Here is a 16,319-nt window from a genome sequence, read left to right as displayed (position 1 = left end):
CAAGAAAATGCAGATGCTGTTTGCACACTCGGCCTTAAAAATCTTTTGTTTACACAGCAGATTCTCTGTAATAGGAAAGCTTGTTCATAACAATATAGTAATTTATTTCAGATATATAGTCCAACCAAATGCATCAGACTGTTCAAGAAGATCCAGGAAAACTGCAGGACTTGCATTTTTATAAAGTACTACTTTTTATTTAAAAGCAAATACAGATCATGTAAAAAACTGTACACCTGAAAATTTCATCTCGAGAATGGACTCAAGAACGTACTAGTAGAATGCTGGTTTTTTTAGATCTTAGCTTTCAAAGTGAGTAAGATACAATTTTAATACCTCAGTTTTCAGAATATGGTTTCTAGATAAAATATTTATTAATAATAACCTACAGCAAATATTTGTCATTTGAATTCACTCACTTTGAAAGTAAAAAGAATGTCTTTTAGGCAATTGCCCTGAAAAAAATGAGACTTTTAAAAATCCTCTTTCAAAACTGTTCCAGTTTGATCCAACACTCTCTTAAAACACCAAAACACAATCTTTGTTTCTACATCTTTTAGGATTTTGCAGAGAATAGCAACTAAAAAGCAAAAAGTTCTGAAAACAAAAACCAGCATCCTATAAAGGCAAGCACTAAAACAAGACAGCATGATAGATATTCAAAAATAATCAAATAATATACAGATGAATGAAGAATTGACTCTCTTTTATTTTGGCTTTGCTGAAACTACTGCCTCCTTTCCTGCTTGTGCCTGACCTTTTACACACAAATGAACTGACCGCTTTTGGGGGGGCGAATTTCTTACTTGGGGCCTGTTGCTGCCGATACCCCTTCCTCCCCCCACCCCCAAAAGGGTACCTGGTCTCCTCTCCTTTGAGCTAAAGAACTGCTTTTCTCCTTCAAGAAAAGCCTCTCCTCTTCCTAAAAATCTTTTTCTTCTAAGACTGGTATTCACAGAACTGTAAAGCAGACCCTAGCTCTTATCTCTACACTCCTTGAGCTAAGTTAGCAGCCACACACTAAGAGTCACTTTGAGATAGGGTACAGGCCACTCTTTCCTGCCCCCATGACTTTGTCCCACTCAGACACATCTGCGAAAGAAAAATTATCTCCTCTTTTTTCACTTTTTAATGGGGTCTTACTGCAGCACCAGTCCCTTGTCCTGGGAGCCCAAATTCTGCACCTGTACTTCTACAATGGGGCACAAGTGCTTACCACTTTCCCCCAGGCTGTCTGCTCCTTTCTGAGGGTCTGAGCTCTGCTGCTCTTCTTTCACGCAACACTTACGCATCTTTCCTCTGGTTGTTGGTTGTTCTTGGCCGCTTAGACCCTGTAGCCACTGTGGCATCACTGCATTTCTGTCCCTCTTCCTCAGACTCACGGCTCCTTTCCTGGACTCTGGACACTGTGTACACAGTTCTAGCAAGGCAGATCCACCCCTCTCTCTGGGACCTTGTAGTTTTGGTTTCATCAAAGATGTCCCGCCTTTCTTGGTCAAGCATCTCTTTCCTTTCTCCTGTGTCCCTGGCTTTCTTGATCCAATTAAAGAACACCCATCCAGCTTCTTTGGCGTATCTACCTCTTCCTGAGGTTTTGGTTCAGACAAGGATTCCTGAGTCCCCAAATTCTTCTTAAGATCCGGGATTTGCATCTTCAGTATCATTATGGAGTCAGTGCTTTTCATTTCAGTACTACATGTGCCCTTTCTGGGTTGCAGCACCTCTGGTTCTGGCAAACAGGAAATGGCATGTCCCTCTGTGCTCTCAATTTCCTCCTCTGAGGATGGGATTTGTAATTTTATTTCCATAAAGGAATATTTGCCTTTTTTTCCTGAGCTCCCTGAGCTCTCCTGGAAACCTGAGAGGTTCAGTCCTTCTGAGCTATGTTCTTTCCTTTCAATCCCTGCTGAGAATTTATTCTGCAAAGTAGTTCCTGGGAAAAATAGCTGTCGACCTTGTCCTGTCCCTCTCCTTACAGTCTCTTCCCAGCACGTTGCTGCAGCTATGGTCGCCGCCTGCCTATCTTCACATACAGCAGTGTCTGAAATTGGCAGAGCTGCACCTTTGTTGCGTCTGGCAGCCCTCCTGCACTGTATCCCCTTGGTTTTTTTACCTGGGAGTCTCTGGCTACTCTCACCTTGCTCCTTCTGCACAGGCACAAGAGGAGCAAATTGCTCACAGGAAATGCTGGAGAGCATGGCAGGTTGCAGACAGGAAGATAAGGGCTGCTCAGGTTTTCTCTTTGGTGCCAGGTGAGGACTCTGCTTGACTACCAACTTTTGCCCTGGCTCACATCCTACCCCCACACCCCGGGAGCTTCGGCTGGTGACCATCCTGTCAGCTGACTTCACCTTGCTGGGAGTTAGCACCTTCCCTGACCTTAACTGCAGCATCACAGGAGCCTAGAAGACAGCAAGAAGATCCACAAAATCCACTCACCAGTGCCCCTTTAGCAGCACCCCAGCTGGCCCGGCACCCAAGGCAGGCACAGGCCTCACCAGGAGGGGAGCACAACCTCCCTCAAGCTACTGCCTCAGGGGTCACCCCGGGGGAGCCCCGCCTGACAGAAAGCAAGCCCAGGCCGCCTAGGGAAAGCCCACGGCCACCAGCGAGCCCCCACCACCGCCCCCCCAGCTCGGAGCAGCCCCTCACCGCGGAGCGGGGAGGAGGAAGCAGCCCCACACTTCCCCCGCCTCAAGGACCGCGCCGCGGCCGCCTATGCCACGCAGCCCGCCGCCTACCGCACCACCCCCGCGGCCACAGCAGCCGCCCACGCCACCCCCGCGCCACCCTCCCTCTCCCCTCGCCCCGTCTAGTCGTCCACCGATCCGTCCTTCGACGCTTCGTCTAAGCCTCGCCAGCGCCGCCTGCCCGCAACGCGCCACTCGCAAAGGGAGGCAGGCGTCCGCCGCGGGGCATAATGGCGGCGCAGCCGGCGCAAGCGCAGGGCGGGAGGCGGCCGAGGGCGGTGGCGTGAGGGAGGCTCCGTGAGGAAAGCCCCGAGGCGGGGCGAAGGGGGGACCCTGCGCGGCCGGGCGTGCCGACACTGACGGGCAGAAGGAGCGGCGGGTGCTGCCGCCTGCCTGTCCTCATCTTCTTGCCGGGTCAACGGTGCCGCCGTCACGGCGAAAATCCCTCTCCTGAGGAGGACCGAGCACGGGGATGGCGAACGCTGCTCCTCGGGGCGGCAGAGCTCGGGCGGGCGGTGGTTTCTTGGTTTCGGCTGCTTTTGACTGCAGCCTTCCTGCTGCTTCCTTGTTGCCCGAAGCCCCGTGCCGCAGCGGCTGCGGGTTGACAGGCTGCCAGGCCCGGTTGCAGCCGCAGCCGCGGGCTCAGGAGTGGCCCAAGGTACCAGGGTGCTGTGTGGAACTACCAGACCATGTGAGGCGCCAAATGGCGTCAAACGTTCAACTTGCCCAGAGCTGAGAGTCGGCTGGAAAAAAACCCAGACTGCCTGGCTCACCAGTTTCTTCAGGTGTTTCATCCACCTCAATGAAGCAGCGTTACCTCCTTTGTCCACAGCGCTTCAGAAGCTCTCCAAAATTGAGGGGCGATACGCTTGTTTCCATAACCGTAGCTTACGTAAACTTTGTATTTCAAATAACGTGGTTTCTCAGGACTGGAGTTAGGAAAAAAATAGCTCAAATAGTTAGACTGTATAGTTAGAAAACAGCCAAAGTTGGTGTTTGGGCTTCAAATGTGGTGATAGTTTCAACACAAATGGAGAACACCAAAGCTTCAGGACCATGCACTGTGTGATAACATGAACATGGAGAAGTTAGCTTACAAAAATAATGTTCTTACAAAGATTGAATCTAAATGGCAAGTGCTGTGAAAATCATAAATTATTAAATTTAATAAGGTGGTAGTTTAATGCCAACAATGTGATCAGCAAAATCACACATGGTTGATAAATGACTGTGTCCTACAAGCGGTCCCTTTCTGTTTGCAGGTGGTCTCTGAGGGATGAAGTGCCTTATTCAAATCCATTTCACCATAACGTAGTGCTTGGTGGTGTTCACACTTCATGCATCCTAGTTTGAGACTTGTGCACAGAAATAAATCTTTTTGTGTCACTACTTTTTAGAAGTGGAGTACTGTGGATGTAAAAGAGTAGTTGAAGAGTAAAGGCATATTTTACCAACTAACGTTGGCTCACTATGTGACTCCGGCTCATGTTACTCACTTTATCTCTGTTTCTCCATCTATAGGTAGAGATAATACATCGCTGTCCAAATAAAGACAGAGAACACTGGATTTTTGGCAAAAGCTCTCCATCGATGAGGAAAGAACAGGCAGGCTGGGAAGCTGTTAACTTTCTTTTGCTTATCATCTTCTTAGGTTGCACATGCGTGCTTAAGTACAACAAAAATGTCAGCGAGTGGCTAACTAAAGCTAATCAAAGCAGAAAATACAGATTTCTTCGGCAGTTTCTCCCCTGGCTCAGTATTGTACTTCAGGTCCTTGGGACAGAAAGACCCAATAAAAGGGAGTTAACTGCACAGCATTTATCATCGTCAGCGTTCTGCAAGGCTACTATTACATAAAACATTCAGCTCTGGCAAAATTTAACCTTCTCCAGTTCAAATATAACCTTCTCCAGTTTGTAACATAGTCTTTTAAGTTTGATAGCAAGACAAGAAAGAAAGAGATATGCTGAAAAGCAGTAGTAAAGGAAATCTGGAAGAATGACGTATGAATTATCTTACTGCTCTCCAGTATAATTTTTAAGATTTGAGTATCTAGTCTGTTATTTACAATGATGAGAACTCTACTCAGACCAGATTTTTATGAAATAAATACAAAATATACTTAAAATTAATACTAATTAAAGACATTCTTCATGAAAGTCCTTTGAAAAAAGGGCTAGAGCCTCAGAAAAGGTATTTTGAAGCAGCTGTGGTTTATGTAAAAAACCAGATTGCATTCAGTCTACAATACTGCTAAAAAGAGGTAGTATATTGTAAGTCTTGCAAAGTGGATCAATTTAACCCTTTTTTAAAAATACTTGAAAGAAGAGAGAATTTTAATACATATTATTTAAAGAAATTCTGTCAAGTGTTTATTAAAACTGTAGGTTATTAAAGTGGAAATAACTTTAAAAAATCGTGTAAACAGCTTAAGGGGGAAAAATGAGTTATTTTCACATTCCCACAACATTTGAATTGGTAATACTACAAGGAAATGTTTAAACTTTATTTTAAAATTATATCGTCTTTGGAAATAGAGATAAATGCTTGTTTCTCTTGAGTTTAAGTCCTGTATCTCAATGTCATATTTAAATTTTAGAACTAATTCAACTTTTGCTGATCTGTTGATTTGTTTCACTGGTTTCTTGTTCATCCTAGGCACTTAAACACAGTAATAGAAATATGAGGTACCAAGTGTCTGAAAGTGAAAAGGGAATCCTGGTGCCTAAAACCATTTTTTTCCAGGATAACCAATGCACTCAGAGATGCCTGGCAATTTCCAAGAGGGAAAAAGGAACTTGTGTGACTACATTTATGTAAAGTCCCATTAAATTATTATTTCTTTCTTCTCTCAGAGGAGTAAGTGTGTGCACTTAGCCCCCCAACTAATGTAGTTTACATTACTAGCGTGGAGAAATTGTGGCTGCAGATCTAACAATGATACGTTTGAGTAACCTTCCAAAAGTTTTTGAAGGATTGAAATTTATAAACACATAAACCAGCTACATAAGTGAGCAAATCATATAAATTTTTTACTGGGCTGTATTTTAGACTTCGCTAATACACTTACCTAGCAACAGGAATTAAGTCGTCTTTTTTAGCTAGGGAACCGAAAAGAATTAACTTGAAAATGAATTGGGTTTTTTGTGAGGCAATGTGAAAAATGTCCCCCTGGACCACTTCTTTTTGCACTGCTTACATCTTCATGCTTGGCTGAGGGATAGATTTGTTCTCTCTAGCAAACTGTAGTGGAAAGAGTTTGGCTGTGCTGTAATAACTGAGACTGAGCTCTGAAGAATATGCGTAGTCTGTTACATTCTTAAAACGCGCCCTTAAGTAATACAGCTAAAATGAAACAGGGAAGAGTCTTAGTATGTCTAAAAAAGTATCCTTGTATAACTCCAAGGATTTATTTATTAACAGTTCTGAGCTATTGGTTTTGCAAAGGTAGCACCTAAAGATAGTAAACATAGATATGTTTTTTAAGTAACTTCTTTACCCCCTGCCTTCCGTTCAAATACATGGGTGTTTTGGAAATAGGTGTATTGCTAATCTGTTGAACTAAGGAGTTTTGTCTCAAGCCATTCATGTATATCCCTCTAAAACTGCCTTTGCTTTCCATTCCCAGGCACTTAATGCAGGAGCCACCTTTGACATGACATCTAATGAGAATTGTGCTAACTGCCCTTGTTAGGCTTGAGCTACAATGTACGCATTTGACTCGTGCTTGGTAGCTCAACTGTATAGGTGTTGATCCAGTTTATACTAACAGCTGTTTGTCTGCTTGTCTACCCTGACAGTATGAACTCCGTTAGACAAAAGGGCCAGTATGGTGCTGAGAGCAGAGGTACCTCAGTGGAAATACGCGATCTGTTTTGTGAAGTAGCTGAGTGATTACACTACATGGCATCATGATGGTAGACTAGGTGAATCCAGTGAGTAGCTGGATATTTCAACCTTTATTTTGGTGTCTGTTTTTATTATAGAGTTGTACAGGGTAGATTAAAGTAACTTCCTTTTCCACCAGTTTAAAATGAGACGTTGGAGGAAAAAGGACAGCTGCTGTATTTCATAATGAACCATCTGGCATTTCTTGGTAGATCCTCTGATTCCTAATTTACTACTGAATTGTGACAGCATGAAAATCAAAATTATTGATTTTGTGGAATCAGTGTTTCCCTCTGGCATATTTTGTGCTCCTTCAGTTTCTGTCAAAGGATAGTCATAGGAGGGATAAGGACCTCTCACACTGAGCTTTGCCAAGCTTGAAAGTCATCTATACTGTTCGCCTTTTTTTGGTAATCATGCTGCTTGACATTTATTCTGGAAGACTGACTTTCCAGATGATCACATCTGATCTGAACCTTACAGAAAGTGGCACTAATTGTTTTTAAGGTTCCATGAGGGAACTCCTGTGTTAGGTTCGTGTTCTGTTTTATTCCCTTTCATTTATGGCTCTTTTTTAAACTTCCACTGCTAGGAGTTTAAGAAATAAACTAACTAGCTAGCTGGAATTTGAGATTCAAAAAATACAGATGTAGTAGAGGATTAACTAGTCAAATAGGAGACTACACATTCAGTCTCAATTTATTTTAAAATTCTCTAAATAAAGCATATATTTTCTTTAACTAGATAGTACATAACCATGTACTTACCACTAAATCTGCCTTTAGAATCAACTTCTTTTAGTGGCTGGATGAAAAAGATGTTGTACTTATGAGGAAAGCATCTGCACACCAGCCAGTACATGACACCTCCGTCTTGCTGCCAAAAAGGATTATGGAATGTGATTTCTAAATGAGAAAATTAAAAAAGAAAGGGAAAGAGGAAATGGAAGTTGAGTAAATCAGCGCTAGAAAAGGCATAGGATTAGAAACGGTAGGGGTGGGGTGAGGTATAGACAGAATGCAATAGAACAGTAGATAAATAGGGAAAACAGTGCTAGACAGAAATCAGACAAAAAAAATGGCAAATTGCTTGAGAAAATTGCCCTTAAAAAAAGAAAGGAGAGGTGAAGACAAAACACAGTAATGGGAAACTTCTCTGTGGTTCGGACTGACTGAAGAAACAGTGGAGGATCATCTTCAGCAGTGCTCCTAGGTAAAATAACTAGGTAAAATAAAGAGAGCCTTGAACTTTGAATGGTGACAGTGATCAATCGCAAACTAGAATCCAAATCTGAAACCTAATTTATCTTACTGTTGGGCATTGAACAGTGACTGGCTCCTAGGTTCAATTTCTTGTGCTGTGGTCATCCATTAAGGCTTTACATCTCTCTCTGCTTAATAGTGTCAAGGTGGCTGACATACAAAGTGTGGAGCCTCAGAATAACTTGCTGTGTCTTTTCTTCCTTGGGTGCTTCATCCATAAGCATCAGATCACTCACACCGTGCAATATATTATATTGTTTTTATATATAGTTTTGAACCTGAGGAGTGTATTTGCAGTTACTGTATGTTTTCAGAACTTGAATGTGAGTTTTTTAGAGCTGCAGATCTAGGAAATGGCAGCTGCTTACCTCTTTTTTTTTTTTTTGAGACAGTATTACTCTCTAGAAATGAAAATACCTTTTACAGTTGATGAAACTAATTATTTCAGCCATGCTGACTGTATTGAGCAGTGGACTGACTATAAAGCTTCCCCTAACCAAAGCAGCATACAACCATTTTAAAACATATGCTGACTTTACCACTGAACATTTTCCCACTGGCATATCCAGAGTAATCTATGGGAAGAGTTGCATGAAAGTTGGCGTTATTGATTCATGTGTGCAACAAATTGCTGTGTAGGAAAGGGGAGAGGAGACCAGAGATTTACCTACTTTTGCATTCATCTGCTTACTTCCTCATATGTAATTAATTACACTATTTGAAAACAACAGAAAACGATCTTCAGGTAAACCAGGCACATACTAGGTGCTGTAGTGAGGGCTTGAGGTAAAATTCATTGATGCTAAGTCAAAGCAAGGCACCCATTCAGCAGGGAGTTTCATCCAGCATAAATTCTTCAGTTAATATTGACATCACTTGCATATCTTCATACTTTGATGAGCTAAATGGCTGGGTCATAACCTCTAAGTGGTATCTCAGCTATTTGTATTCTGCATATGAGGAGATAGATGCATTTAAAATCTAAATACTCCTTGCCTGTATGCTCTGCTGCTTAACCAACATTTGGGGATAATTTCTTTTTCATCTCTTCACCTAGATAAATATTTTTCTAATCAGCAAGAGGATTGTTGATGTGTTTGTGATGGCCCAGGTTCCATACTGTGTTAACTGCAAGAGTGTCCACTTCTCTGCTTGGCTGTCATCCGATGGGTCAGACTGAGCACATAAGTAATTATGGAAAGTGTTATTTCTGGAGTCATTGTCCCACAAACAGCAACTCTGTGACTGCAGAGAGCTGACCAGAATGTCTCTGTACCTGTCAGGTGTAGACAAATATGTAATTACTGAAGAAATTAGATGTTTCACTGTTAAAGGAGGAATTATTTGCTGGACTGCCCTTCAGCCTTGCTGCTTTCTAGAGCAATTCCTTTGACTAAATAAAGAGAAACTCCTTTAATGATATAATGCTCACAACAGCTCTGAAACCCCATTATGAGTCATGCCTCCACTGTAGGCTTTCTGCATAATATTACTATTACTATTACATTGGTAGAATCCTAAAGTAAGCAATTATATTGCTGGTGCCCAGGCCAGTCAGCTGAGGACGGTTGAATGAGCCATCTCAAGTGCTAGTTTCATGAAGACTTTCTGAGCAGAGACTGTACATGGATGGTTTAAAGACTTTTATTCATGATGATATTTAAAACTGTAGTTTCAGTGCTTCTTTGGCATGTTGCTCAACATGAGAATTGGAGTGCTTTGCATTAATCATATTGTGATGATCAGGTGAGAAGTGAGGTTACACATTCGCACAGCATAGGGTACAGAAATCAAGAAGAGTAGGTCTTCTCTGATGTTACTGTATCTATGCAGAAGTACCTTCCTTGCACCTCGGGAGCCTCTCTTTCAAAAGCTTACTCACCTGTAATAAGGCTGGCAATAAGTGATAATTCTCAGTTAATAGCAATGTTGTCACCATTCAACAGACAAGTCAGAACAGCCAGGCAGTCTATTTCCTTCTTGGCTGCAGTGATGGTGTTGCACTCACTGTTTGTGTGCCTGCTTATGTCAGTCATTCCTTCCTGGCCTCTGAGTAAGTATCAAACATTGGGCAATTTTGTCTAAATTTGACTGTGATGGGATAGAGACCACAGAGCTATTAAGTTCCTGCATATTTCATGAAGATGGACATCCACATAGATGAGAAATTGTCCATGAAAAGAAACGCTCACCCTTTATTAAGCATTGGAGAATCCACAGAAAAGAGAGATGTCAGATACCAGGTCTTGTCCTACTGCTTACAGAGCTACTGATGATAAGTTCTTGAACAGGGTTTCAGGCAGGACTTGCTGTCAGGGGACATCTCGCTTGTGAGAAGACCTGCTGGAGGGGAGAGAGCTTCCATGGGAATTACACTTGCTAGCAGAACTTCAAGACCAGAAGGCCCTAAATGTTGTTCTTGAGGGTTTCCTAAAGTTGGGGCACACAGGCTAGTAGCTGCAAAGGAGTATTAATCCATATGTGGATTAATATGTGTCCGTACGTGGCGCATCTGAATGATTTTTCAGGACTGTTCCAATAAGTGAGCCTCTTCCTTGGTCCATGTGAATTTATAGCAAAATCATTTTTATATATAGTTTATGTTGTGTAATAGAACTATAAATAAATGTAAATAAATGGTATCTTTATTTATATTAAAAGTATATAAGTTGCTCTTGTAAACATGCAAATAGTTATTTATCTTTGCAGCCTATGTTTGAGTTGCCTCTTCTGTTTTGAACCCTGAAAAGAGCCAGGTAATAATTTGTATTCATTTTGCATGCTCAACAGTCTGAAAAGAGACGAGTGAGATCAGTCAGTTGCCTTATGTGGGATAAGAATGATTCCTTCAGGGATTCAGCTGTTCAGGGCTAGACAAATGCTGAACTGAAACCTCTACCTGTGGCGCAGGATACACTTGGTACCTTGTCTTTTCCCCGCCATCCCATAACATTTACATTTCATCTTCAGGTAGTGGTTTGTCACATAAATCTACATTGTGGTCTTCCTGGGGGGTGTTATCTTGTTGTTCCTGGCCATTGAGGAAATTAAAAGATGTCATCAAAGACAAATAATGATTTCTAATCAGGAATCTGTTTGGATATTTTTAACTAACATCGTTCCTTTGGTGTAGTTACAGACTTCTGTGAATACAGTATGTTCCCTTACTTTATAGGCTGTACTTATTAAAACAAAGATGAATTAACAAGTTGCTGCCTCATTAAAAAAGTCAGGCACTATGTACAGCATTTATTTTCGATGCTACTTTTTCAGAAACCTGTTTTCTGATACCCTCATCCTCCTCTTCTCTTTGCCTAAATAAATGTTTTCTGTGGAGTGAGATGGGAAGGAGGTTATTGTAAATAGTTCAGAGGCTGTGTTGAGTCCTTACGTTTGCTTTGGAATTTTTCAGTGCTGCTGGACGTACCCCACTGCTGAGAGGCTACACGTGCGGTCGCGTAGAGCTCTGCGATGGGGTTTTTTGGTATTGCTTAACTCCAGAGAAATAGCAATGAAATGGTCCTGTGCCAGTCGCTGCCTGATCTCTTGGTAAAACACCCTCACACTCCGGTATGCCCTTTTGTCCCCAGCAGTCCTGAGCAGTGAATGCTAGGCAGAGACTGTAATTTCAGTTGGATTCAACTGGATATTATTAGCAGGACAAAAACCAACACAAGTGTTGCTAAAATGTAAAAATGAGGCAGGACCCTCCGGCACCTGTTTCTGGCAGGCACAGCCGTCTGGTGCTAGCCTGGGGGCTGCTAGGAACCTCTGCTCTCGCTTCTGCGGAGCACTGGCCTCAGGCTTGGAAGCCTTAGCCGGTGTTTTAGCTGACCCTTCATTTTGAATTACTGCCCACGTTCCTGGCATTTGACCACGTTTTTCTCTCAATGAAGTGATGTAAAGATTTAAAGATAGCCTGAAAGCTGTTTGAAATCAATGGCCGGCCAACAATTTCCCTGACACCTATGTCTTCCTCTTTTATGTGCGAGTAGATGCTAAGGGCATACCCCAGTGTGAATGAAAACTGCTATTCATACAACAAATCCCTCCATGCCAGAACCGGTACACTTGAACCCTCACCTTGGGTTTTGTATCTGTTGTTCTCTTTCAGAGTGACAGCTAACCTCCTCGACCAGTGCGTGCTGGCCCCGTGAGCTGGAGTGTGTGCTCTGCCACCGTGGCCAGACTTCATGCACGTACAAACCTTTGCGTTTTGGGAGAAGAAGAAAAAGGAGAAGCAGGAGACTTTGGAGAGAGAAATACTGGCATGCTCTGTGAGGAGACTGCCATTTCTTTTCCCTCCTCTGCTTGCTGCTCCACTATGCATGAAGGCTTCAAGCTATATAATATGAATTAGTACATAGCCTATGTGAAATAAAAGCAAACTAAAACAGCATGCCTCATTAGTCGGGTGGAGATTCAGAGATACTGTTCTGAAAAGGAATTATATGCACTGCAATAGTATTCACTAAAATGCACAACCTATGCATTTTTATTATCCCCTCTCATGTAACCCCTCATTTATGTCACCCTTTTGGGGAGACTTGCCTTTGAAATTGCAGGCTTTTGGGTCAGGGACCATTATTCTGGGTGTCTTTGACTCGCAGGGTGAGGCACCAGCTGGTGGAGCCTGCAAGTTGCCGTTCTGCACTGTACACATGAGATAACAGCAATAACGTTTGCAGGGGCAACTGAATGAAGAATTTTATCATATATGGCCTTTAAATATTGACTAATTGATTTAGCACTTGAAAAATATTTGGGGCTTGGGGATTTGTCTACTAAAACTGTAAATAGCTACTGCTAGCAGTCTCCAGCTGGATTCGGAGAACACTGTTGGTCACAGTGACCTTCCCTCCTGTTCATTTTTTGTTACTAAAAGTAGTTGGAAAAAGAATTAATCAGGAATGTCATTCAGATTATTCAAACTATAGTAATCTTTATGTTAAAATGTACCTTTTGTGAAATGAAGCCATTTTTATGAGGAGGAAACTAAACTGTTGAATTAAAGCGCCAGAGGTTCTTACAGTTAGGTATTTATATAGATTTATAAGCTCAATTTTCCCTGCTATTTTATGAAATCCTCATGATAGAAATTGTTTTCCAGAATCATAAAATGTTTTAGGAGAAATATAGTTTGTGGGTAGTGGATTGGATTTTTCAGGAGTGAATGGCTGCTCTGCTTGCCAGTACCATCGTGGGGCAAATGACACAGCGGCGTAGTGAATTTGCAGAGCTGTAGACAAATAGTGATGAAAACCTAGTAATATTTTGATACATTAATAACTGTAAACAGGAGGCATTTGTTTGAAAAACATAATGGATGGCCCTTTCTTGATTGTTAATCTATGATGATATTCTCAGTGAATAAAAAGTTAGTTCTCGCTGAAAGTCTGAACACACAAGCAGATTTGCCTGTGCTAACTCAGTCCACTGGGATTACCAATGAGAGTGGAAAAGAGTTTCTTTAACAAACTAGATGAATTGGCTCTCCTAAGTGCTTCTGGTCTCTAAGTCTCTGATATATTTTGTCATCTTGAACTACTTTGTGACACGCGCAACTGGTTAGCTGATACTGAATAATGCCTACAACTCCATCAGGGATTCCTGGGCGTCTTTCCTATATCTTTTACTCAATGTAAAGTTTATACCTTAAGATAATATCATTTAGTTCAACTCACTCTTACCTACATCTTAGTAAGGGATCCTTAGCTCTTGGAGGTTTTGCTTTGCTTTTAAAGGAGATCCAGGAATTAAGGTTTTGCCAAAAAAGCCCCACCCCAAAACCGCAAAACCCTCAGGAGTATCACTGAATAGTGTATTTCCTTCTGCAAGAAAAAAGTTTGGACATTTTTCAGTAATGTCTTTCTGGCCCTGCCTGTGCCACACAATGGGATGGGGTGAGGAGATCCCTGAGGAAGGACAAATGGAGGTATTTCTCGCAGCAGCAGCCACAGTATGGTTGTCTCAGTGTGTTGCTCATAACCCCTAACCAGCCCTTTTGAGGTTGCAAAAATTCTGTCCTGGAGTACTCTTTCAGGGTGGAAGCTTTCTGATTTCCATCAAAGGTTGAGACTCCTCCAATGGATGTTTTTCTGAGCAGAAAAAAATTTCTGAGAGAAAAAAAAAGCCTGCCAAAATTTTCCAGCTGGCTCTTGCTGTTAAAGTGGGGAGGATGCATGGTGGTTTTCATAGCTAATAAAGATGTTGATGTCCTACTTTATAATGAAGCTTAGTTTTGACTGTGGAAATGTGACTAATTCTTTCACAGATTTAATGCTGGCAAAATAACACAGTGCTATGCTCACTAGCTTAGATCTCTCACCTAGCACCACCTTCTGCTGAATTAACCCTTCCCTTTTCTGTCTCACTTTTGAATGTCTGAAACCAGTCTCCTCGGAAGGATTGAACACACAAAACCATTGCTCAGTCCACGGGGCCCTGCCTCAGGTTCCCAGCTTCATTTTGGCATCACTAGCCTGTCCCAGTCTCTTGAAAATGCCTGCCTGTGAAGTTAGCCCGCAGAGATTAGAGGCCACCATATCAAAATAACTTCTCGGATAGGACCTGAAAATGCAAACTTTCTGCAGCCCGTACTGTGCTTTTTACCAAGTCCTCCGAGCTGCCAATTGCTCAAGGAACAATCTGATGAACTTGCAGTGATCAATCACTTCATCTTTGCTGAAAAGAAGGGCGAAGAACCAGAGGGGTGGAAGTTTTCAGGGCATCTTGTGTTTAGGAAGACGGGCGGTGACAAACGCTGGTGCTGGAAAGATTTGTCCGAAGTGTGTGTGTTCCCAGCAGATGGTGCTGCGCTGGTGGCCATGAGCGAGGGATGTGCCTAGGACTGCTCCTCGTCCCGGTACCAGCTCTTGTCCAGCACTTTGTGATACACAACTTGAGATGCAACGTTTATGGAGGGAAAGGGGATCCCGAGGACGCTGGAAATTGCCATCGTGCGATGGGGAAGCGGTCTGTTTACACACGTGCGTAGGTGCGGCGCAATCTGAATTTCCCCTTGTGGCGTTTCGTTATGTTTGCGTTAATCTTTGGTTCATTTGCACTATTGGCTTTGTATTGTATTGCCTCAAGGTTTGCATAAATTGTATAAATATAGAGCATACTTCTGGGGCTAGAAATAATTTGCACCCTCATTTTGTTAGTCCTCTTAGATGGGTCAGGGCAGTGCTCCTCTTCCATTCTTAATTAAGGAATTATTGAGCCTTTTGGTAAAAAAAGAAAAAAAGATCTTTGGATCACCTCATACTCTACTATTTTGGAGTGATTTGTAAATGTGAAAAGCACGAGCAGTTAGGTAAGCAAAACTGCAATTTTTATATTTGTTTTATAAAATCACGTTTTTGCTGTTGTAATCGCAAGCACTGTACTCAGTAATTGACGCTGAAAAATGTGAGTGTTCACTAAGCTCTGGCTTGCATTTCTCAAACAGGAAGACACTGGCAGCAGTCAGAAATAATTTTGCTGACGTCCTCCTCCCTTATGGAGGACCAGTGGCCTGTTGCTCATGGAGTGACTATCAGGGGATCAAGGTTCCTGAGAAATGGGGAAGGGACCCCATAAGTGACCTCATGGCTGTTAAGACCAGCCCTAGAAATAGCAACTTTTTAATATTAAATTCTTCCCACAGAATTTCTCTAATCATCTGAGCAGACAAACTTTTTAGGGCAACCTTCATATCATTGGCATATTTTGTGCCTCATCTAAACACACTTCATAGTGCTTAAATGCTGGATTATAAAAATGTGGGAGGAACACAAAGTATATGCAAAATGTTATGGATTACCTTGTGCTTTGAAGTACCACCTGATTTTTAAAGACCTTATTACAAAGGTCATAGTAACAATATATTAGAACCCTTAGCATTATTTAGTAGGAAATTTTTAACCCTGGAGTCAAAAGACCAGATTATCAACATTGAGCGTAATCAAGTAGAATGAGCATATAAGAAATCTTCACAAGCAACACAACAAAGCAGCTCAATGTTGTTTCCCTTGCAAGGCCATGGCCTTTTCATCACGTTGACTGTGCAGATATAGCAGGTCTTGCAGTATTTTCTTCCCTGCCTTTGTGATTATCACTAAGCAACTGGCCCCTCACTGTTTCTCTGCTCAGAACTGGTTTAGAGAGATTTGCATCATTTTGAACTTTTTCTTTTTTAGAACCTGTATCACAAATTAATGGACTAAAAGGAAAGTGCCTTAGATGAGTGACATTTCTTCGTTGAAGAATTATGGATTACATTATCTTCTCCAGCCCTCTATGGAGAGAACATGAAAAACATCTCCGCAGCCCCCACAGCATCCTATTGCTGTTGAAATCTTGCAGTTTTGGAGAAGGTGAATTTTGGAGGTGCCTACAAACAATATATCAAATGTATGTGCTTGCATATAAATGTCCTAGTTCAGCAGTTGAGTAAATCATACGTTGTTAATGCAATTCAGATGGTTTGCTACAT

The 16,319-nt window shown here is 42.1% G+C and overlaps 1 protein-coding gene across 1 annotated transcript in view; it reads right to left on the bottom strand.

Annotated features, from left to right (window-relative positions):
• TOPAZ1 (testis and ovary specific TOPAZ 1) overlaps positions 1-2,421 on the bottom strand; it is a 41,114-nt gene extending 38,693 nt beyond the window's left edge. The window contains exon 1 of the mRNA XM_050892625.1: positions 1,217-2,421. Within this exon, the coding sequence (XP_050748582.1) occupies positions 1,217-2,393 (1,177 nt within the window). The 5' untranslated portion in view covers positions 2,394-2,421. The remainder of the gene's footprint in view (positions 1-1,216) is intronic.
• Positions 2,422-16,319: the final 13,898 nt, after the last annotated feature.

Source organism: Gymnogyps californianus, chromosome 2 (genome assembly GCF_018139145.2).
Source record: "Gymnogyps californianus isolate 813 chromosome 2, ASM1813914v2, whole genome shotgun sequence".
In the NCBI taxonomy this organism is placed as follows: domain Eukaryota; kingdom Metazoa; phylum Chordata; class Aves; order Accipitriformes; family Cathartidae; genus Gymnogyps; species Gymnogyps californianus.
Note: the sequence above shows the minus strand (reverse complement) of the source record. Positions and strands in the feature narration are given on the sequence as shown.